Below are 25072 nucleotides of genomic sequence, written 5' to 3'. Positions count from 1 at the left end.
TAGAAGCCCAGGAGGGCTCTGGGAAAACCCCTAAATTGGGGCAATATCTCCAGAAACCAAACTTATTACACATACCAAGAGTTCCAAACCTGTTCACATTATTGATCTGGTAATTACATATGGGCCAGACAGTCCATGAAAATAACTCAAAAAAGACTGGTGGGTAGAGAGTAACTTGGTCACCACCCACATTCTCCATGTGGCGTGGCCTCCCCACAGCAAAGGGATGGTGGTCATTAGGGCTGTTCACCGAGTACGTCCAGTTCCCCCGCCCTGAGCAAACAGTGGAATTACACATCATGGCCCCACCATGGGTGATAAATAAGCCTTTGTGGTTTTAAGCCACTCAGATTTGGGGGCTGTTTGATTTAGCAGCATAATCTACCCACCATGGTTGACAGAAATCCAAGCGGGTTCTAGATCAGAAGCGAATAAAAATCACAGGAATAGGGCTGTGTTAATACCTGCCAAAGGGTATTAGGGCGACTACTGTTGCTTCTTACTCCACTGGAACCCCAGTCTTAGAGCTGGAATAGAGTTCTAGAGATCAACCAGGGGAACTCTCTCACATGCTAAGGAACCTTGACCCTGGGATTTCATCTGCCCCTCTCAATCTCAGAGCTCTCTTTTCCTACAAAATCAGAAAATAAAGGGGTGCCTGGGTAGCTCAGTTGGTTGAGCACCTGACTCTTGATTTTGTCTCAGGTCATGATCACAGTGTCATGAGATCGGGCCCCACATCAGGCTCTGAGCTCAGCAGCATGTCTACTCAAGATTCTCTCTCCCTCTCCCTCCACCTGCCCCCCTCCAAAATAAATGAATAAATAAAATTTTTTTTAAGAATAGAAAATAAAATAAGGGAATTAGGTACAATCTTTTTAATCAAGTAGAAAAAGAAACTTTAAGACAAACAGGACTCAGTTCACATCTCCCTGGTTTTTGCATATTATCCCTCCAGTAGTCAATAAGTATTGCCTTTGGGAAAGAAAAGGCATTTCCATATATATATGCAGTCCATCTTCTATGGTGCTCCCGATAACTAGATGCTTCACATGCTGTGATTTCACAGGACTCCCAACAAACTCTCCCCATTCGAGAGGAGAAAACTGAGATCCATAAATGCCAAGTAATAAGACCAAGGTCCTACTGGCTAGAAAATGAGAGGGCTAGGATTCACACTCATACCATTCTACGTCTGAATTCCAATCTTTGTCTACCACACTATTAAATTTTCTTAGTAGCACTCCTTAGGAAAACATTAGAATTTTCTCCTCTAAAAGGTAGGAAAAACTATGCATTTATAGCTATTGTAAAATCAGATATCCACATTGCCCTGAAAGGGAAATAAGAGACTGCCTACCTGTTTCCTAGGCAAGGTCCACAGACAGGACTGAGCACACCACCCCCTACCCTCCACCTCAACACACAACATCTAAGACTGGGGCTGATATTGTCTGAAAATCTCCCATTCACCAGTCATTCCCTTGTGCTATGAATCCACTTTATTTGGTTCTCTTTCCAAATGAAAATCCTCATCGATACAACTCCTCCTTAAATCAAGCAGATTTAGGAGATGTGCAGGCTCTAAAGCTGGCTAGTAGAAGGAGTGGGCAGAGCCTGGGGGCAGGATACAAGCAGCAGCTGGAGACAGAAGACCAGAAGCACCAGTTCCCAGTCTGCCCTAATCCTTCCAGGAGAACTTAGCCAGGCAAGGTTTGAAATCACCAGCACTAACTGCACCTACAACTTTCTCCTGCAAGAAGTAGCAAGGGGGCGCCTGGGTGGCTCAGTGGGTTAGGGCCTCTGCCTTCGGCTCGGGACATGGTCCCGGGGTCCTGGGATCGAGCCCCGCATCAGGCTCTCTGCTCCGTGGAGAGCCTGCTTTCTCCTCTCTCTCTGCCTGCTAGTGATCTCTGTCTGTCAAATAAATAAATAAAAGAAAAAAAAATCTTAAAAAAAAAAAAAGAAGTAGCAAGCTTTGCCAAGACTACTGAGCGGGAAATGGACAGTCTTTTCAATAAAAGGTGTTAGGAAAACTGGATACCCACTTGCAAAAGAATGAAGTCAGACCATTACCTCATGCCTTGCGTAAATTTTAATTCAAAATGGGTCAAAGACCTAAACACAAGTGCTGAAACTATAAAAACTCTGAGGTGAAAACACAGGGCAAAAGCTTTTCATTAGATACAGCAATCTTCTTGGATAGGACATCAGAAGCAGAGGCCACCAAAGAAAAAATAGATAAATTGAATTTTATCAAAATTTAAAAAAACTTTGTGCGTCAAAGGACATTATCAAAAGAGTAAAAAGGCAACCCATGGCAAGGGGGAAAATAGTTGTAAATCATATATCTGGGAAGGGATGGATAGCCAGAATATAGAAAGAATTCCTACAATTCAAAAACAAATAACTCGATTAAGGAATGGATAAAGAAGATGTGGGGTCACCTGGGTGGCTCAGTGGGTTAAGGCCTCTGCCTTCAGCTCGGGTCGTGGTCTCGGGGTCCTGGGATCGAGCCCCACATCGGGCTCCCTGCTCAGTGGGGAGTCTGCTTCCCTTCCTCTCTCTCTGCCTGTCTCTCTGCCTACTTGTGGTCTCTATCTGTCAAAGAAATAAATAAAATCTTAAAAAAAAAAAAAAGAAGAAATGTGATACACACACATACATACACACACACACACACTGGAATATGACTCAACCATAAAAAAGAATGATCTCTTTCCATTTGCAATGACATGGATGGATTTAGATGGAGTAACACTAAGTGAAATAAATCAGTCAGAGAAAGACAAAGACTATATGATTTCACTCATAGGTGAAATTAAAGAAAAATTGTGTTCATCACAAAACAGATGAATAAAATAAAAAAGAGACAAACAAACAAAAAGATTCTTAAACCCTGAGAACAAACTGGTGGCTGCCAGAGAGGAGATGGGTGGTGGGATGGGAGAAATAGATGAAGGCGATTAAGAGTATACTTAGCAATGAGCACTGAGAAACGTATAGAATTGTTGAATCATTATACTCTGTACCTGAAACTAACATAACAGGGCATGTTAATTATATTTCAATTTTTAAAAGAAATTTAAAATAATGAGACAACAAAAATTTTAAAGTTAAAAATGGGCAAAGGACTTAAATAGACATTCGGCCAATAAAAGACACAGAAAGATGCTTAGCACTACTAATTATTAGGGAAATGCAAATCAAAACCATAATATATCACTTCATGCCCAGTAGGGTGGCTATTATCCTTCTCCAAGAAAACAGTAAGTGTTGGTGAAGATGTGAAGAAACTGGAACCCGTGTATACTGCTGATGAGAATGTAAAATGGAGCAGCCACGTGGCAAACGATATGATGGTTCCTCAAAAAATTAAACATAGAATGACCACTGATCCACCAATTCTCTCCTGGGTTTGTACCCAAAATAAGTAACAGCAGGGACTCAACGAGATCTTTGCACACCTATGATCAGATCAACATTACTCACAGTAGCCAAAAGCAGGTAGACTGTCCCCTGACAGATAAATGGGTAACCAAAACATGGTGTATTTATGCAATGGAATATCATCCAGTCTTAAAAAGGAAGGAAATTCAGATACACCTTCAGTGTGCATGACCCTTGAAGACACTGTGCTCAGTGACATAAGTCAATCACCAAAGCACAAACACCGTCTGACTCCACTCCTCTGAGGTAAAGTACTCAAATTCACAGAGAGAGACAGAAGGTGGGGGCTGCCAGGAGCTGGGGGACGGAGAAGGAGGAGTTCGTGGTTAATGGGCACAGAGCTCCAATGTGGGAAGATGGAGAATTCTGGAGATGGACGGCGGTGACGGTTGCACAACAAAGTGAATTGGAAAGGATAAAGAGGAAGGGGGCTCCAGCCTCCACATCAGGAGCTCTGAGTTCCTGTCTCAGCTCCACACACACCACCTGGGAGCATGTTATTAGTGAGCTCGGTCCCCTCACACGTACAATAAGCAGTTGGGCTAACTCATTCCTCAAGTCTCATCCACTGTTCTACATCAATTTCTTCTCTCCAGGTGGATGTGGGCATGAACAAAATGGATCAAGTCCCTGCGGAACTAGAGTTTACATTGTAATGGGCTAGACAACATTAAATAGGTAAACACATGTGTGTCAGGTGAGGAAAAATACCAGCAGGGGAAAGAGAGGGACTGTCAAGAGTACTGGTTTAGGTAGAGTAGCTAGGGAAGTCTTCTCCAAAGAGGTGAAATTCGAGCAAAGACTTCAATGAAGGGAGAGAAGGAGCCATGAAGGCATCTGGGGAAGGCTCTCAGGTAGGAGGTTTCAGGAACAGTGAGGAGGACAGAAGGTCCTACACACTGGATTTTGAAATCCACGTCATCATTGAAGAACCATGCAGAAGCCCATTCTGGAAGGAGAACCACCCCCTACCCTAATAGTCCCAGGGGATGTGGGGGTTTACCCGACAGTGCAGATGTAGGTGCCAGAGTCCTCCTGCAATGCTGGCAAGATCCAGAGAGCACCATCCTGGATCCACATTCGTGTCTCTTCTTCCCCTCGGACCGTTGGAGCAGAATCATTCTTACGCCATGTCACATTGACATGGGGGCTGACAGACGTCCACAGCCAGAGTTGCATCTGGGGGCACCTCAGAACCACAGGCTCCCCTTCCACCCTGAAGTCGGTTTTGAAATGCTTGCCAAGAAATCTGCAGTTTTCTGCTGCCACTAAAGGACAGGGAGACCACAGTCAGGCTTTGGATCCAAAAGCTCCTTTGACAGGCACATCTGAAGAAGCTGAGTGCCCCCAAACAAGTGGCCTGCACCCTGGGGGTCCCATTAACACCTCCTGTTATAATGATTTCAAAACTCCCCAAAACAACTTTAGGGCTTCTGTCCATTCCAATTTAAATTTTGTGGGAAAAGTTAAATCTGGTTCATATGGGGACAAAAAACGGTTAAAAAGTTTGGTCATATTTTTTCACTTGTTGACTCCTTAACATTAAAAGTAGATCTGGGCTGAGTTCAGATAGAAAAAGAGCTTAGTTGTGACAGGACATGTGGTTAAAATCCAAAAGCATCTTTTATTGAGTCCAAAGGCACTACTTTCTGGGCTCACTCTTTGGCAGAAATGATTGATGCCCATGCAACAGAGGAGATGGGCAGGAGGAAGATCTGTCCCACTTTGCTTTTTGAAAACAACAAACTTCACTAGATAAACAACTACATTTCCCAGAGAAGCTGCAGGCAGGCCCTCTTCAGCTAGATTAGTAAGATTTGGTAGTAAGATTCAGCTAGATTCAGTAAGATTGATTTCTTACCTGTGTGTTCCTCAGGCTGAATGGTGAAGGCTGAAACACTCATTATCAACGTGTACAAGATGAACATCATTTCTGGCAACTTCTGGAGGACACAGGAGATGGAGATCTCAGGTCCAGCACTCGGTAGCCTATAGGAGGAGACAGAGGGGTCACCAGGAGCCAGAGAGAGAACCCCTTGAAGTTGGTCCCGGCAGCAGGTTCTGGAGGCTTCATCTGATGATGGAAATCATTTTGTCTACGGTTTTTAGCAAGAAAATACAGAAGCTTTGAAATTGCATCTCAGTAACTATATTCACTGAGCATACCTACCATCAAACCCCCAAAACACTTACAAGGTGTCTTGGAATAGATGTTCATATCCTAATGTCTCTCTCCTGGAGTACGCCTTAGCATTCTCTGCCCTGTGCCAAGATGCTCATTCCTCAGCTATGGCCACTGCTCAGGTTCTCTTCTCCTTCAGGTCCCTACTCAGCATCCCTGGTGGTGAGGTCTTCAATGACCTTCCTGTGTGAGCTGCACCACCCTTCTGCCTCGATGCTCCACATTTTTCTTTCCTACTCCATTGCTCTCTATGGCATTCCTCATCAACCATGTCTCCACCCTCTGGAATGCCAGCTCATGGGCTCAGAGATCCTACTGTATTTTACTCACAGCTACATCCTTAACTTCTATTTGTTAAATGAATGAATGAGTGAATTAATCACTAGCTGCGAAAAAGGTTTCATATTTTACATGTCAAAGAACTATTCCTATTGTCTTTATGGATTAACTCTTACTTTACACACAATTCCGACATTCACTGGCAGACTACATACACCATGAACTCTCTGGTCTCCTGAGGGGAAAGCCAAATAAGGTCCAAATTGTGAATAACATACACAAGTTCGTGAAGCACTTCTGCCTACATACCTTCCCAAGACCAGAGCACCAGGTGCCTCTTACCTCCCTGCAGTTCTCAAATCATATCGTAATTACCTGTCATATTAGCTCATCAATGCCTCAACAATACTGCCAACAATCCTCCTCAAAACTGAAATGCATGAAACAATAGCCATGGCAATTGAGCCAATCGTGTAAAATGGTTCTGGCTCACAAGTCCGTGGATCAGATGGGGGTTGGCTGTCTTAGATCAAGCTGGGCTAAGCGTGGCTCCAGGCTTTGGGTGGGAGCTAAGTCGGCTCCATTGTCTCTCATCCTCCCTAGATCTATGACTGCCTGAGAGATAGATGAACCTCTTCTGTGATGGCAAAAACAGAAGCAACATGGACAAGAGCACTCAAAGCCTTGCCCAAAACTAGCTCATTCCCATGTGCCCCACATTCCATTCACCAAAGCAAGTCACATGGCCAGAATTGCCATCAGTAGGGCAGGGAAATTACCCCCACCTCTAGTAGGAGGAGTTCCAAGTTATGCCAGGAGGGGAAACACGTGGGAGCAACCATGACACCTACTACACCTGTTTATAATATGGGTGGGGACAGCCTTGAGTCCCCGGAATAAGCCTGGTCTTATTCATAGCCCTCAAGGCCTACAAGATGCCCAGTCCCAGAAAATTCCAGTGAGTATTTATGATCAGAAACTAGCAAGGACTTGAAGTGATGAGTGAGTCCAGGAAAAATAAATAAATAAATAAATTCCCTCCTACTACCCCTCCCCCATTTCCTTAAAGTTTAACTTGGTTCCTGTTCCTGGAACAGATATCATTGTGAATGTCTCACAATAAGCCCACAGGGCCCTTAGGTGGCCAGGGCAGGGTTAGCAGACTGAGGAAGCAGTCCTTGTATGCTAGAAACTCTCGCTCATCAGAAGGCATGTGCTCAGAATTGTAGTCTGAACTCCCCCTCTGGTGATTAGGAGCCAGGATGGGTAGTGAATGACCTGAGATGTGCCCCTTCGCTGGGTGTCTGCCCCAGGGCTGTTTCCTCTAAATTCTTCCTGGTTCTGCATGGTCTTATCCTTCACATGTTTCTGAAATACAAATATTTCCTGTAACTTTAACCACTAACCCCAGCCTCAGGTTAACCAGGCCACTTGATTAGCATAAACGTCACATCAGCATTGAGCAAGGTGCTTTGTCCTCTACACCCACATTAGCTTCTCACGTCCCTAACTGTGCTGATCCCCGCCAGACTCACTGGTTCTCTAGAAAGGATATGAAAGATGTTGGAATCAAATACACATGTATAACCAGTACCACATATCCAAATAAGTGAACGAAGTCAAGGATGGTGACACAGGGATACGTGTAATAGTGACAGCTACTGAGCTGAATACTGAGCATCTATTCTCTCATTTTACCTCCATGATGTGAGTATCATGCCAATTTGACAGATCATGTAATAGAAGAGATTAAGGAGGTTATGTAGCTGAACTAATATCTTACAACTAGTAAGCAGGAATTGAAGTTTAAACTAAACCCAGGACTACTGATTCCAAAGCCCTAGCTCTTCAAAAATACAGTTTCTATGACAGATGTGCTAGTTTCCTCCTCTAATATTAGTCTTTTCCTGCTTCCCCAATTATAGAATACCTAACTCAACGCAGCACATCACTAGCCCACATAAAGACTACATTTCCCATCCTCCCTTGCAACTAGAAGTGGCCACGTGACAGAATATAGGCCAATAAAACATAGGTAGAAAAGTGGGCTCCTTCTGGGAAGTTGACTTAAAAGTCTCCTCAAAAGACTTCAAGGTCTCCACTGGTCTGCCTTTCTGCTGGCTCAGTCTGGATGTGATGGGTGAACTGTAGCCATCATGTTGGGCCACAAGGCACAGGCCACTGGCTGGCAGTGCTGGGGCAATAAGACAGGAGCATGAGTCCTTGGTGGCTTGGCTTCGTGGAACAGCTCTCCCACCCTAGACTTTTTTGGTTTCTGGTTTTTTTTTACGTTTAGACTTCCTGCCATACACAGCCAAACCTAATCCCAATATGCAAACTTTCCAAAGTTTATGAAAAGGACCCCGGGAAAAGGAACCCTGCCGGGGCTGTCCCTAGTCCTCTTTCTGATACTCAACAGTTTCAGAGCGCCAATTCAGCTCAAAGGCAAAGGAACTGGGCAGCCTCCCTTTGGAGGGGAGCACCCCACCCCGGCAAGACAGGTGCAGGCTTAGCCTTGATTTATGTGCTTTGTAACCAAGTTTAAAATTATTTTTATGCCAGAAAGTCTGGCTGATGTTAGCTGAGGCTTCACAGAGCTACAGAGCAGAAAGTGTCCTAGAGAAATCCCCTCACTTTCTTTTTCAGGTGTGTTGAAATCACCTTGGACATTAATCCTCTTCTCAAAATTACACATGTGGTCAGAGCGAAAAGTAGAAATGTTTCAACGAAGATCCTGTTCCAGTGGAACAAAATCTTAAACTGTTGTCCTCCTCAAGCAACAGCTGGCCATTCTCCATCTCCCCTTTGGCCCCCTTCCAACCCAACCCAGAGGGACCCCTTCACTCAAGGGAATTGTATTGGTTGCCCTATGAGGACTCGGGTAAAACAGCCACTTTACTGTGACCTCTTCAGGAAGTGGCTTCAGGTAATTAAACCGCAAACACGGAGTAGTGATCATTTTCAAAAATCAAAACCTCAGGGGAAGGCTGGAACCAAAATCGCCAGTGTGGGAAAGAGTAAGTCTTTGGCAGGCCCAAAGGAAAAAGAATTTGTTCTGCAGAGGTTTGCAGCAAAACATTCCTCTCCTGACCTACTTTCTTTCAATGTGTCTTTAAATTACAGACAATTTGATATTTCTGCTTGAATCTGAGTTGACCTTTTTACTGGAAGAAAGAAATTTTAAAGGCAGCTGGTTCCAAGAATTTGAGTGACTTTTTTTTTTCTTTTTTTTTGGTCGCACAACCATGTTTCATGTTTCACTACACCCTGTTTGAAAACAGAGGAATGAGATGAAAAGCCGGTCTGCGCATAAGGAAATCTCCAATACTGTGTGAAGAGTGAAGGGAGGGAGAAAGAACACAGCTCCCTGGGCTCAGCCTCCTGATCACAGTCTGCTTCACTTTCTCATTTAATTCTGAAAAGTTCCAACAAACCAAAAAGGTGAGAGAATGGTATAACACCCCTTTGTATTCCACCTAGATTCACCAATTATTAATATTTGGCTTTATTCCCTTTCTCTCTGGCTCTCTGTCTCTCTGTCTCTCTCTCACACACACACGTACATATTATATACACATATACCTATTTTTCCCCTGAACATGGGAAAGTGGCAGACATTCTCACCCTCCACCCCTAAAGACTTTAGAGTGCATGGAGAACACATTTTTAGCAGACTGAGGACAAATGTGTAAGTAAATAATAGAATGATAGCTCCAGAGATAAATTTTCAGGCATTTAAAGTGATGCAACATCTTACTCCATAATATATTTTAATGTATCTCTTGATTCACTGAGCTTTAACTTCTCTTTATTTCTGTCTTCACCTTGTTACCGGAAGTTTATAGGCAACTGCCCATCTCTGAGTCAGGAGGTACAGTCATCCAAAAAAAGCAAAACAAAGGTGACAGATCTTGAATATTAATGAAGTCATATCAGGCCTGACGCATACCATATGTCACCTCCAGTTCGTAAAATAAATCCCTAAAAACCAACACATGTTGGAGCAGGCATGTGCTTTAAAACCTTTTGACAGCCATGGGAAAATAAATATTTTCACTAAAGTGAAGCTTGGGAAATTTTTTAAAATTCAAAGCAGAGACAAAGTGAGTATTTTGAACTCAGTCTCTGGAAATCACAGAACATGAAGAGTTTGGGGAATAAGGAAATAAAAATAAATGTAAATAAATAAATAACAAGGTCCTATATTTCTCTGAAACTAGAAGCAGAGAAATATAGGACCAGGTTTGAGGCAGGAGGTTTTTTTGTTTGTTTGTTGTTTTGTTTTGTTTTGTTTTTTTAATATACTGGCTCAAAGCAGAACCCTGGATGGGTTGTCCACAGCTTATTGCTGTTTCTACTGAAAAGAGAGAAGCCAGTTTCCCCGTCACACACACACACACACACACACACACACACACACACACACACCCCAGAACTGAGGGAATTCAGTGCAGCCTGGTGAGATTGTTTCTGGTCTGCATGGCTGTGTCAGGATAAGAGCACCTCAATGTCCTTGATCCTAGTGGGGCCTGGGAGTCTGGGAGCCATGGCACAGGAAGACCCATCTTTGGGCCACGATGGGCTGAATCTCAAGGGAAAATTTAGAGAAACTCAGACTTGGCTCCACTAATGGCTACAGGCTATCTATTTTTTAATTTCTCCCAACAAGTGTCCCTTCTCTCTAAAAGCACTCTTTCCCTGTCAAACCTTTTGGACTTGGCCAACTTCTGCCCCCAAGAACCACTGACTAAGAGATTTGGTAAACCAACCCAATTCATCTCTGCACTCTTTCAAATCCTCTGTTCACACTTTGCATTCCCAGTAAGGCTGAATCATTCAGACGCACTCCCCCCCAGCCCCCCGCAGACTGGACCATCAGCCACAGATACTTTCTTCACCACAGGCGAGCCCCTCACAAGACCACTCCTCTAGCTCAGAATGATTGCCATCCTCCTGCAAAATGACTGATGCAGAAGCTCCATCCATGAGGCGCTCAGTATGAATCCACCAGGCTTCAAGTTCTCCCAGCCTGGTATCTGCATAAGAGGAATTTTCCGCTCTAAGAAATTCCAGAGGGCAACACTCATGAGCCTAGAAGAGTGCATCATCCCCATTATAAACATGAAGCAATGGAAATAGACTCAGATACATTTAGTAACTTAGCCAAGGCCACAAAGCTAATGCAATGCTAAAGTGGAATGCAAACCTGAGTCAACACAGTCTTCAGCTTTGGTATTCCTCCCCTGCTCTGTAGAGGCACCAGAACCCAAAACTAGAGGGGGCACCATGAGCCATTAAGCTTAGCAGCCCACCTAACAGTCTTCCCAAACCCGGCATCCCCACAGATGGCCAAGTTTAGCCCTCATTAGATGGGCACTTCCAGTCTTGGGAAGTACACATGATCAGAACCTTCTGTCATTTCAGAATGCAAATCTGCCTTCTCCTAAGCTCCACTCCTTGGTCAGATGCCACCCCACGAAGCAGCTCAGAAGTCTAGCTGTATCTTGCAGCAGTCTGGAGAGTTTATATAGGAGAGCACACGGACTCGAGAGTCTGAAAGAACCTTGTAGGCCAGCTCGGTAGTTCTGTGCCAGGGGTAGATCACATTGCCTCTGAGAGGCTTAGTCTATTCATCTGTAAAATGGCTGCAGCCTGGCGTGTAGCAGAGAGGGGCAGATGGTGTGTGATGTGTACAGAGCGCTGGCAAAGAGAAATCACTTGACGAGTGGTGGCTCTCATCAGCATTTTACAGAAGCAGACCCCAAAACTCAGGAGGTGACTAACTTTCTCAGGATCCTGCAACTGACAGAACTAAGGGAGAAGTCAGAGATGCCACCGTCTGTGTTCTTACTAAGTCCTGCTGAAGGTCCATCCCACAGCCTGAGAACTTTCGGTACTGTAGGCAATAACTTACTAGAACCGGTTGCTACTAAGAAAGGTGTTCAGCTTTACCTAGTGGAATCAGAAGCCTGACGCCTAAATCCCTATCATAGAAGGGCGCTTAACACGGAAACACAATCACACACACACACACACACACACACACACACACTCAATCAACACCCGGTGTGTGGCATTCCCATGCTGTCATTCAGACTGACATCTTAGTGATAGAGCCTCTAAGCACACACAGCAAAAGACTGAAGCTGGATTCACTCTACCATTAACTGGCTGTGTGAGCTTAGGCAAGTCACTAACTGATTTACCCAATCTGGGAAACAGTTTCTTCATCTAAAATAAATACAAGAGCTGAGCTATTGAGAGCTCTTGCAACCCTCCCAGCCACTGAAGTCCTGAAAGTTCCAAACAAGGTTGAATTTGCACTTAAGTTTCAGCCCTGGACACAGGTTCTGCTTCAAAAGCACCAAATCCAGAGCTTTAATCAGATAACCACAAATCTCATCAACTCACTTGCAGGAATCCCAAAGCCGGCAAAGAGCTGAGGCACAACTCAAGACTTCTGACTTCTCCCGGGGATAGGAGTTCTAGGTCTTTTGGACTACCTGCTGGGTTACATTAGCTCTATGCTGATATGGGACAGGTACCACACATCCCGTAAGCTGAAGATGGCTTTCAACCTCTTATAATCTGAGTGTATGTAGTGAACACCCCAGATATTTAAATTATCAGTCATCCAGAAAACCTGTCCATCTGAAATATAACATGGACAGAGAAAACAAAGACAGAAAGACCCAAACAGGTGAAAGAGAGCCCATAAGATCCTGGCACGAAGGCGCGGATATTTTACTCCTAGAAGCAGCTTGGCAGCTCTCTTGCAGCAACTCGTTCTCCGAGTCTACGAGTCTTGTTGCTTCTCAGAGTGACAATTATACTTTCTAAGGATAGCCACAACAGTACCTCACATCTTACGTGGTCCTCTGTAATGTGACGGTGCCACTCTGCCAGCAAAATGTGGAGCCCAACTCACCAACCTTGAATATGGGCCAGCCTGTGACTGGCGTCTAACCAACAGAATGATGCTGGGTGAGAGCTTCTAGCTGGGGTCTTTTGGATGTTTTCTCTGGGGAAAGACAGCCACCATGTAAGCTTTCCAACCACCCGAGACCACCTCACAGAGGAGGTCACCTGTAGGGGACCGAGTTCACAGTTCCAGCTATGTCTGGCCTCCCAGGAATCCCCTCAAGAACTCCAGCCATGTGAGTAAAGCCATCTTAGACTCCCAGAAGAGTCAATTCACTAGCCAAGTAAGTACCACTGCTTGAACTCAATCAAACCACATGGAACAGAAGAAATCACCTAGCAGAGCCCCTCTCAAATTCATGACCTACAAAAATATGTGAGTTATAATAACATGTGTGTTGTAAACTGCTAAATTTGGGGGCATTTTGTTACACAGCAGTATGCAACCAGAATGCTTGATCAAAAGCAGATTAGAGGTAGCAAATTAGAAAGAGGGACTGGGCTGGTGAACCAGAGAACACAGAGAAGGGAGAGGCAGTTGATGGCCTAATAACACAGGACACAGAAAGACATTAAGATAGATGCAGAGGGGGAAAGGAAAGAAAAACATTAAGAAAGTGCAAGAATCAAAGTTACGGCAATCAGGAGCCAGTAAGAGCAGACACCAGTGGTCCCCTCCACCTCCCTGTGCCCGATGGGGGCATCAGGGTGTTATAGCACAAAACAGTTGATGTTCATGGTGATTTCCTTGAATCATGAAAAACAGTTTAAATTTTGTTCAGAATCCAGAACTCTTAGCATCTCCAATTCTTCTGCCACTATGCCCCAAAGAAAAGGGAAGACCAAAATCCTCCTCAGAAAGGAGGGAAGGAAGTGCATGTTACATATTCCTTCCTGGTAGGAAGGGGAAGTAGAAGAAAAGGCTTTGGGGTGGGGGGCAGGGGGTTCAGGTTAAAAGGAAGGAAACCACAAGAGGAGGTAGGCATATTGTCCCGCTCCTGACTCTGAGTTCAAAACCCGAGTGCAAAGAGACAGAAGTCCTGCTAGCCTGAGTTTCTCACTGATGAGGAAGAAACCCAGATACATCTCTGTGCTTCAAGTCGGGAATGGGAGGTAAACTGAGATCTGGGCTAATTTGGGGCTGCTGTGATAAAGGACAAGGTGACCTGGAGCTGGATATTCAGTCCATAAGGAGCAGTGTGGCCAAAGATGGAAACATGTCTCCACCAGCTGGTAAATATCACTTAAGCAAGCCCTGAGCCCTCTGTCCTCTGCTACCATGCCTTTCCTGGGGCTCCTCGGAGATCCTCGCAGTCTAGTAACAGATCCTATAGCGTCCGTTCTGACTAGTTGGTGCTTGTCCCCTGCTGGTTGTCAAACATCTTGAGTATCACCTGCACAAGTGGTCAGTCAAAGCCAGATGAGAAACGTGGCCTGGCGAAGACACAGAGAGCCTGTGGAGCCGGTGAGGGGCACAGTGGGCCCAAGTTGGCCATTGTGGAGGCTATGACCCAGCTGTAAGATCAGACTGTGGGTTTTCCCAGCTGCAGACCTCAGCAGTAGATTTGGCAGGACACCCCATGGCCAGTCAGGTATAGGAACATCTCCATGGATACCAGTGAAGGCCCCAGGCCATCAGGTGTGGACTGCCACCCTCCGCATCATGCCCTGGGGCATGGCTTCCATACTCTCAGACTCCTTCCTGGCTAGAAGAAAGCAATAAGGTGAGAAACTGAAAGCCTGAGCACTTACCCCCAAAGAGACTGAATAAATCTAAGAGAAGCAGATGTGAGCCAGCAAGATGGAGAAGACATGGTACTAAAGGGACCTCAATCACCAAATGAAAGGCTTGTTAGAAAAGTTAGAAAAGAAAGGTACATTTTTTGGCATCAGTTTACAGTGAATATAAATTTTCACCATGCTACAAATTTTAGAAATATTCTCTTCCAGGGATGCCTGGGTGGCTCAGTCAGTTAAGCATCTGCCTTTGGCTCAGGTCATGCTCTCAGGGACCTGGGATTGAGTCCCACATCTGGCTCCCTGCTCAGCAGGGAGTCTTCTCTGCCTGCTGCTTTTTTTTATTATTATTATTTATTTAAGAAAGAAAAAAGAAGTATTTCCTTCCAAAATTAAGTTGTCAAAAAAAGGGGGGATTTTCTGTTTATGCTTTGAAAAACCATCTTCCATCCCTGGGAAATGTGCCCGCCCAGAATGGCTAGTCCTCTGAGAGTCACAGAAGGTGGCAGCTTTCCCCAGCCCTGTGTTTAGCATGTCCATACAAGCTGATAAAAGTCAAGCAAAAACAAACAATTGAAAACCCAAGTGATTTTTATCTCTACTGTGTGGGGGAAATCCCTTGCCACAAGAAAGCTCACTATTTAGCTGAAGACAGCCCAGACTGACTGGGTTTTCCGCAGACCCAAAAAGTCCCCAGAAGCCCTTTGCCCTCCTCTGTGTCTGGGAGTGAGCGTTCCATTCACACACATAGCCCCTCTTGCTACTCTCAGCATTGGGATGTCCCACCATCTTGTCCCAGCGCCAGGAAGAGATCTATGAAGTCTGAGATCCTGCTTTCTCCCCGACACTCCAACCCAACTGAGCAACATGCCATGGTAGACAGACTCACGCTCACCAACATCTGGTACTTTTCTACTTTGGGGTACACACAGGATGCCACGTCTCTGTACCTTGAAGTCAGAGATAGCCGCAGAACAGGTTATAGCCATGAAAAGTAAGCAGGAAGGCCATGAGTCACTTGCAAGCCTATGCATTTCATTTCTGGTGCCCTACCCTCCAGCCCCCTTTTCTCTGAGCCCTCATTTATTGATGGTGGCCACATAGGATGATCAGGTCAACCTGATAGGAGGATGAGGTCTACTTCCACCCATGCATCCAGTGTGTTTCCATGTCTGTTTCTCTTTCTGCTAAGTAGGAGAACACCTATTTCCCACCCCAGCACCCATGTCCAAACAATCCAACAGACGATCTCCATGAGTTCTCTTTTGAAAATGTCCTCAGTAGCTATCATGAGCCATTATGGTCAGACACAGCTGACCAATGACAGTGATACTGCATGTGCAAGAGAAATGTGTTATATTAAGCTACTGAGATGTTTTAGGTTATCTATACCTTGGACCGATATGCGCAACAATCGAAGAGAAGAAATAAGACATCGGACTTGTTTTCTGTTGCTTTGTAGAAATCCCACAAACTCAGTGACTTAAAAGAACACCCCTTCATTAGTCATACGGCCATGGGTCAGATGTCTGGTCTCATCTTGGATGAAGTCTCTGCTGAGGGTGTTAGAGACTATCAAATCCCAAGGTTCTGTTCCATGTGTTTGTGAAGTCAGTTCCTTGTGATTGTATAAACTGAGGTACCCACTTTCTTGCAGGCTGTCAGCCAAGGCCACGGTCAGCAGCTGGAAGTTGTCCACCATTTCCTGACCCATGGCCATTTCCACAAGACAGTTTGTTTTTTCAAGACCAATAGAGCAACATCAGATGTTGCTTCAACTCTCTCCGACCTCTTGACTCTAACCTCTAGATCTTTTTTTTTATTTTTTATTTTTTATTTATTTATTTATTTTTTAAGAGCCCACCTGGTTGTTTCAGGCATGCTCAGGAAAATTCTTTTTGATTAACTTCAAGTCATCGCATCAGGGTCTTAAATTATACCTGCAAAATTCCTTTACCTTGGTGGCAGAAGGTAAATCTAATCATGAGGGTGATATCCCTTCACATTCATATATTCCATCTTCATTCAGGGGAGGGGGAATTACACAAGGGCATGGATCAGTGGGGGTCATCTTAGAATTCTGCCTACGGCAGACATTTAAAAAAACATTCTGATTAATATTAGTTCTAGATAATCCAGGACCCATCCAACGCTGTACATTCACTTCTTCCTTGCTCCCAAGTAAGAAAACCTTGGTTCAAATATTCTGAAGCTTTGCTATTTAAAGTATGGTCCATGGACCAGCAGCATCATTTGTGAAGAAATGCAAAATCTCAGGCTCCAACTCAGATTTAGGCATTGGGATTACGGGCATATCAACAGGATTTCTAGGCAATGAAGAAGCACTCGTTTTTAAACTGCCTTATACTTGGGGAGCCTGGGTGGCTCAGTGGGTTGAAGCCTCTGCCTTTGGCTCGGGTCATGATCCCAGGGTCCTGGGATCAAGCCCCGCATTGGGCTTTCTGCTCAGCGGGGATCGTGCTTCCTCCTCTCTCTCTCTGCCTACCTCTCTGCCTACTTGTGATGTCTGTCTGTCAAATAAATAAATAAAATCTTAAAAAAAATAATAATAAACTGCCTTATTCTTAAGTAGAGTAGGCAGATGCTGACAGGGAATGAGAGCAGAGATTATAGTAAACCCCTATGTCCTGATCACCACAGCTCTTCAGAGGGGTTTCTGAAATTTTGCTGTCAGAATTGTATGATCTGATGATGATGATATTGAAGATGCTAGCTAACATTTACTGAACACCAATATATGCAGGCAGTAGGCAAAGTTTTCCGTTATTTTCCCCAACATTAAGTGAACTACATATTATTATTTTCATTTTAGAGATGAAGACATTGGGGCTTACAGGAGTTAAATAACTCCTCTAAGGAAATGGGGCAGGTTTTGATCCTAATCCCTTTCACTCTGGGGGTATGTGATCATATTGTCAAAGCCAGTCCGCAAATCACAAACTGGGATCTGGGCCAGTTCAGCTTGTGAGTATGCATTATTCAGGGGAATGTTGATGTTAGTCTTCGTTGAATGTATTTCCCAAGAGACAAACTCATTCCAGTTGTTCACTGGCTTTATCACTCATAGCCTCACATATTTGATTTACTGCATGGCCCCCCAGTACACTCAAGTTTGAAATCCCCAATGAAGCCAACGTATTCTTAAATGTCTCCTTGACGTTTCATGAAAACTTTGTGTGGTATGAATACTTTCCAGAGATCCTTAACCATAGCAAAGAACCTCTGCTCCCTACCCCATCCCTGTCATCCGATGAGTGAAACTAACATCCAGAAGCTAAATAACATGACGAAGTTGCGTGGCAAGGTAACTGGTCTTAAGCTGGACTCTTTGGGCCCAGAGTCAAATTCCACAATAATTCACCTCCTTCTGTTTAGGAAATTATTTATGCTTGTTATGAAACAGAGGTTCTTAACACCAAAGTGTGTTTCAGAAATGTTTGTAGGGAGTTTAATACAGATTTTCAGACTTCTCTCGTGTGCACACTCCTGGTGTGTAAAATGCCCATTTATCTGAAGTTTATCAGATAAATTGCAGGTTCAGAACACAGGGTTTGAAGGAAGAAAGGAGGAGTCCCTGAAGAGCTAATAAAAGGTGGGACATATCGCTTCTCGGCCTTTTGGCTAAGATCAAGTGTAATAAAAGGTGGGACACTAAGGAGTGTCAGAGATGGAATAGTGCAGGGGATCTCGGCCTTGGGTATACATCAGAACTGCCTGGAAGGTTTTCAACACTACTAATGCCCAGGTCCCAGCCCCCAACATGAATGATGTAATTGGTCCCAGGTACAGGGATTTTTAAGAGCTCCCCAGGTGATGGTAATTCTCGGCCAGGACTGAGAACCATCGGAGCGGGGACTGAGATGCCAGAGGACCAACAACTCCATCACTGTTTCTTTTATGACCCTCCTGGTTCTGGGCGGCCGGCCGGCCACAAAAGCTTCCATATTCCCTTCATCTCTTGGCTGCACTTTGCCACCCTCTTCTCTCCTATGTTAGGCAATGTCCCTTCATGAGTGGAGAACAAAACCACTAGGAGCCTGAGGTCAAGTTCCAGACACTGAGATACTTATCATTCCCTCTGCGCCTGTTTGTCCATCTGTTAAATAGAACTCTCCTATCTAAGACGTCCAGCCTCTAGCATTCATGTCAAACCCAGCAGGTCTCTGTGACTTCTATTTTGAAAATGGCTTCAAACATTTCTTGTCCTGAAACAACTCAGTGTGCTACTGGATCTGAAACCTCTTATTATCACCTAAGGAAGCAGTTCTCAAAGTGAGGTCCGCAGACCAGCAGCAGCAGAATCAGCATCACCTGGGAACCTCTACCTCAGACACCCTGCACATAAGACTGGATCACAGTCTGAGTGGATGGAGCAGTCTGTGCTTTCTAAGCCTCAGGGGTGCTAGTGCACCCTCAAGTTTGAAACGCACTGGCCAGTGAAACGCACTGATGGTCACCATCATGACCATGTGCCCTCATCCGGACAGCTGGTGATGGTTACAGAAAAAAGACAACTCAAACCCGTATGACCCAGGCTTTGTCCATTGCATTTTCATGTGACACGGACTTCTGCTAGCCCGGGGGAGGTGAGGAGGGATGGAGTCTGAGGGTCTTGATCACACAGGGGTTTGCTGTATAACAGCTGGTGGGTAAGGTCCGGTGGGAGCCAGAAGGTTGAGGGGACACCTGCTGGTAGGGCTTGGCAGGTGCTCCCAGGCAGCTGGGAGCAAAAGAGACTGTCCTCCCAGCGCCTCTGACACCATCCAGGCTTCCTGCTGGCCTTTTGGGGTAACCAGAGGCTAAAACATGGAAAATGCAATGGAACTGAACAAAACTAATGAGATGTGAGAGAAGGTGCTCTTCCTGTTGCGCATGTGGGAATATGGCACTGAGCCGGTGAGAAGGAACCCACTGCCCTCTTGAGATGGCAGAGCTCAGAAAGAAGAGCCATGGCAAGACTGAGCTTGGTGGGGTGGGGTGAACTGCAGAGAGGGAAGCTGGCCACATCCCCCGGCAGACCCCGAGCAGCTAGGGGAACCCTGCAAGGTCAATTCACTGAACTATTTACAGAAGAGGAAACTCAGACGGATGCCAGCCTTGACCTGGATCACAGCATTTCAGTGGCAGAGCTGGGGGCCACAACGTAGGGGACCCCTGAGGGAGCTGGGGTTCCACGAGGAGCAAAGGACTTCCAAGGGGAGGGATTCAAGAGAGAGTGCGCCAAAGAGTGAAAGCCAATGTTTCAGCCGCACCCACAGAGTGAGCCGGACTACTCGAAGTGCTTTACATGATTCATACTCATTTACTTTTCCCATGACCTTATGATCCTCCCCATCGAGTTCACTATTTACAGATGGTGACATTGAGGCACTGAGGGGTTAAAAATAAATTGTGCAATTTACTTAATAATAACTGAGGATAAAAAGCAACTTTATTTTTAAAAATTGAATCCAGTGTTATTTCACAATAATGAAGCAGAGGATAAAGGTAAGCTTAATGCTGCCTGGCTATCAATAACTGGCCAGCTGCTGGCCACCAGGTAGATGACCTCTATTCAAAGGGTACCCTTCATTCACTACAGCATAGAATTTTATAAGACAGTTATGATATGGACACACATGTGACATATAGCTAGGAAGAGGGAAAATCTCTTGAGAACTTGAATGCAGACCCCTTAGCCCCACGGCTTATACTTTCCCACCACGATCTGCTCACTACTCCTCTGAGACAACCTGGAACACTGGCCCTCAGCCAGCTCTGAAAGCACAAGTATTAGAAAAATCACACCTACTTTTAAAAAAAGAAAACATGCCATGCTAGAAAACCCCCTGACCTTCCGAAGAAGCAACCCTCTAAATTCAGTGTAAGCCTCACAGGCACAGGCTCTCCCGAGGTGACTGTCTACAGCTAGGAGTCTCTTTTAATTGGATCCCACAGCATTTCTGCCTGTCACTGTGAATCACAGAAGATCCTCAGAAATCCCCTGATCCAGCCCGTTTTTGACAGAGACGCTAAAGCCTAAGAAGGTCAGGGTCACCTTCCAACATGCAAAGGTCGCAGAGATGAGGAATATCACCCAGAGAAGGCACTCACGGTCCAGAGACACCAGGAAAGCCACCCCTGAAATGGAACCCAAGTGTCCTGACTGCCCAGATTCTCTCCCTCTCTCTCCCCCATTGTCATTCGTCTCTCACATTCCCTCTCTCATTCCAGCTCTCTCTCTCTCTCCTTTCCTCTCTCTCTATTCCCCTCATTCCGGCTCTCTCTCTCTCTCCTTCTGTCTGTCCCCCTCATTCTTTCATTCCCTCTCTCCTCATTCCATCTCTCATTCTCTCTCCCTCTCTCCCCCCTCATTCTGTCATTCCTCTCTCCTTCCCTCTCTCATTCCCTCACGCCATCTCTCTCTCATACCGTCTCTAGTTCTCTCCCCCTCATACTCTCTCCCCCTCATTCTTTCATGACCTCTTTCTCTCGTTCCCTCTGTCTCACTCGTTCTCTCTCCGCATTCCATCTCTCTTTCTCTCTCACAGTCTCTCTCCCTCTCTCTTCCCCCTCATTCTGACACTCCCTCTCATCCTCCTCTCTCTCTCTCTCTCTCTCTCTCTCTCAAAAGCCTCTTACCTGCAGCCCTGCATTCTTTGACCTTGTTGCTTCTCGCCTGGGGAAGGCTGCCAGGCCTGACTTTTACCTTCAGTGGAAACTGGGCAGTCCAAGCCGGGATTTATATCCCCGTCCTCCAGGGATTTCCTAATAGGGTTTGTGTCACTCTCTCTGACTGAGAGGCTATGGACACACCTTTTCCCTCCTCACAGGGGAGCACCCTCTCGGTGACTGCGCTGGGTGCGTGATCATTCAGATGGGGAAGTGGCCAAGGACACTGTGCGCAAGTTTCCCTGTTTTTTTGTGACTCGCTAAAACTTGCGTAGTTCCAGCTGAGAGGCGGTTTTGAAGTGATGTCTCTATTCTGCTGGCCGTGGCCTCATCAAAGACAAAAGGAGGTCTTCAGGTCTTCAGCCAGTGGGCTGGGAGGTGTTTTCCCCCACAAAACATCCCTTCTGGGATAGAAGGGAAGTTAAGCTTTGAGTTCCCCGGTTCCCAGTCTTATATGATGTTTAATTGTCATGCGAAGGAAGAGGGTGACTTTCCAAGTCTTTATTACCACTTGTGGAATTTGCCTAACTGAATAGCTTGTCCTCTAGAAATGGAACTTCCGTCCTAAGTCATGTCTGTACAAAACAAATGTCTCCTAACTCCCCCTGCAGGAGTTTGCCCAGGGCCCACTGAGACCCCACGCAAGGCCTCAGATACACAGAGCCCACAGCAGCCCTCCCCCTGCCGGGTTCACTGCCCCTGCTGTCTGCCTGGACAGGCTTGCACCCAGGTCCAGTCCCCTCCCTGTGATGAACAGGAAGCCATGTGGAAAAGGATACGAACTTGGCGAGGACCAGGGCATGGGGTGGGGATGTGAGCCCTCTGGGTCCCGTGTGCTCTTGTTGGGCTGAGCTGTGTGGTGTAGGCAGGGGTATAATATGGACCCCCCCCATGTTGGTGGATGGAAAAGAACACTTACCCGAATGTCTTTTAAAATCCATGTTGCTAACCTTAATGGCACTTTCCATCTAACTGACTCAGATACTGGGGTTCTTACAGGTAAAAAGGCAGATGAGAAATGTCTAGAGACAAGTCAAAACAAATGGCTCCAAGTTAAAAGCCCACAGGCCCTAAATTTATCCTTTTGCTAACAAGGAAGAGAACTCCCAGGGAATCTCAGCTCAGACTGGGTAAACAAAATCGGAGAAAAATATACAATGTTGGACCTCGATGGAAACTTAGACGTGGTCGCAAATTGAGGTCCAGGCACTTAGGGGGACCACAGGTGAGAAAGCTGTATTGACTTATATAACTTCATGATAGAAGCTGGAATGTCCCCAAAATGGACTTTGTTGGCCAAGGGGTAAATATTACACTGTATCCGTGTTTATCCTTTCTCCGAGGATCAGTTGAAGGGAGAATGTCTAGTTTTGTTCCAAAATTTTGACATGGTTATTAAAGTTTGAGCTATAAATTTGGGGTCAAGCCAAGTAATGTTGAGGGTATAAATTCACCCCTATGCAGGGAAATTTCCCCAAATACCTCATCATCCCAGGATGAAGGGTATGCAAATAACTGAGTCCTGTCCTTGCTCTCTCTGTGGTCAACCAAACACACCAGCACCAGATAACCTTGCCTCGGCTGGGATCATACTCACTCAAGAGCACAGGGAAGCCCACAGCTTAATATAGTCAAAAAGAGGAAGTGAAACCCTGCGGTCTGCTGTTGGCCATATTGAAGTATAACTGCTGATCTTGTGATCCATAAAGAGGAATTTACGTGACCTCACTTCTTCGGTGGGAAAATGTGATCATGGAGCCACAAGAATTGCTTGAATGGCCCTTGAAAGAAAGATGACCTCAGACCCAACCATCACCAAAAGTCTTCGTGGAAAAATGCCCCCCCCCCCCCGGCCCGTGTTCCTCCATTACCCACCCATCTGCACTGTCTACACTGTCCTCTCCTCACTGTCACCAGAGCATTTGTTTCAATTTCTCCACCAACTGATGGGAAATGAACAAGGCACAGAATGTTCTGAAGTATCTCGAAATCCTCTGAGGTTTGAGGTGAAAGTAAGCCAGGACGTTTATTGCAAGGATTGAAGCAATGAGTCTTTATTTTTTGAACCCAGGCCTTTCCCAGGTCTACTTTGGGTCATAAATGAACAGCATCTTCTGAAAACCCCTGTGGCAAAGTTCCAACTCCCTTTCCTCCCATGGAAGCCAAAAGGTAGGGAACCGTGAGAAGGGAACTTGGAGAAGCAAAGAGCCTGTGGTGGCCACTATGTCATGGATTATAACATAGACTGTTTGTCCCTGGTTTGCTGGGACAGCCTCTGTCAAATTATCCAGATAAATTCACTCATTCTTGCCAGGTGAGAGTCCTTAATTTGGATTAAGATTATGGTTATCACACCCACAGGATCAATTTAGCAATCAGCACCCATAAAATTAAAATGCTTAGGCCTGTTCTGGTCAGCTGGCCAATGACAGAAAAAAATCTCTCGTGTCTTATTCATAGAGACAGAGGAAACGTCATACCATGTATCCCCATCCCCAAACATTATTAACAACTTCACAAGATAAACATGAAAATATTGACTACAAATGGGCTTTGGTCTCATCTGTGAAAAGAGAGAGCTAAAATAAATGAGTTCTGTATCAGTTCCCTATTGCTACTCTCACAAATTACCTCAAACACTGGCTTCATGCAACACCCACTAATTAATTCTCTTACAGTTCTGGAGGTCAGGCGTTGGACAGAAGTCTCTGTCCATGGCCTGAAATCAAGATGTCAGTGATGCCAAGCTCCTTCTGAAGGCTTCCATGGAAAATGCACTTCCAGAGGCTGTTCTCATTCATTCACGGAGGCCGCTAGTACATCCGCTTTTTCCCATTGCTCCCATCATCATGTGACCTTCGTTTTCCTTTGAGCTCTGTGCTCCCTCTTATGAGGACCCTGGTGGTTATATCTGGTGCTCACCCAAATAAGCCAGGATAAACTTGCCACCTGAAAATTCTTACCTGAATCACATCTGTAAAACCTCTTTTGCCATGGAAGGTCACCTAATCGTAGGTGACAGGAATTCAGACGTGGACATGGTCAGAAGACCATGTTCACTGGCGCACGAGCTCAGAGGTTGCTTCCAGTTTTCAAAGTCTGTGCTCTATGACTGTAAATAGAAGCCTAGGAAAGTGCTCTACGTGACTGAGGATTGGAACACCAACATTTCCTTTACACCGAAGGGCTGAGCTGCTCTAGCAAGTGTAGACAGAGTCTGCATAGAGCTTTTGAGATCTACAGGAGAGATTGGGTTTTGCTGTCCAATCCAGAGAAAATCCAACCTTCATTATGGAAAGCTTTTTTCTTGCCAGCTTGTCCTTTTGCTTCTTTCTCCCTGCCTTGCTTTCCAGAGAGACTGTGGAAAGGGATGGACATGTGCCCATTGTCCTTGCAACCTGCCCATGGGACCCAGAGCATGGGAGGAGGGGAGCTGGATACCAGCCCCATTTCATGCTAACTCTTTCTCAACAATACCCAGGCCCAGTCCAGAGACCTCCCCTCCCCTGTTCCTCCAGCCACACAGCCAAGCCTTGCCCTGCCATGGGACTCTGGAGGCACCAGGCCAGCCCCACCTGCTCCGACTTGAGGCCCAGTAGATGCCCCTGCTTCCCTGGCCTTGCCTTTCCGCCTTCTGGGCCTGAGACACACCAGTGCAGGGATGTGGCCTGCCCAGGAAAAAACCTAGAAGCCATCCAGAGTACTAACAAGCCATTCACAGAGATGAAGCCACATTCTTTGCTCCAAGGGAGGGGTGAATAAAAATTTATTTTCCTTAGAACCAGAAGGAGGGACAATTTCCTTATGATATCTGATTTCTATAATAAGCCA

At 45.5% G+C, this 25072-nt stretch overlaps 1 protein-coding gene across 1 annotated transcript in view; it reads right to left on the bottom strand.

Annotated features, from left to right (window-relative positions):
- IL1R2 (interleukin 1 receptor type 2) overlaps positions 1 to 21279 on the bottom strand; it is a 33303-nt gene extending 12024 nt beyond the window's left edge. Inside the window, exons 1-3 of the mRNA XM_059407857.1 lie at positions 21212 to 21279; positions 5312 to 5439; positions 4454 to 4718 (exon numbers count right to left, since the gene is read on the bottom strand). Of these exons, the coding sequence (XP_059263840.1) occupies positions 4454 to 4718; positions 5312 to 5439; positions 21212 to 21225 (407 nt within the window). The 5' untranslated portion in view covers positions 21226 to 21279. The remainder of the gene's footprint in view (positions 1 to 4453; positions 4719 to 5311; positions 5440 to 21211) is intronic.
- Positions 21280 to 25072: the final 3793 nt, after the last annotated feature.

Source organism: Mustela nigripes, chromosome 7, assembly GCF_022355385.1.
Source record: "Mustela nigripes isolate SB6536 chromosome 7, MUSNIG.SB6536, whole genome shotgun sequence".
Taxonomy (NCBI): Eukaryota; Metazoa; Chordata; class Mammalia; order Carnivora; family Mustelidae; genus Mustela; species Mustela nigripes.
The sequence above is the reverse complement of the archived record's forward strand: the minus strand, read 5'-3'. Positions and strand labels throughout refer to the sequence as shown.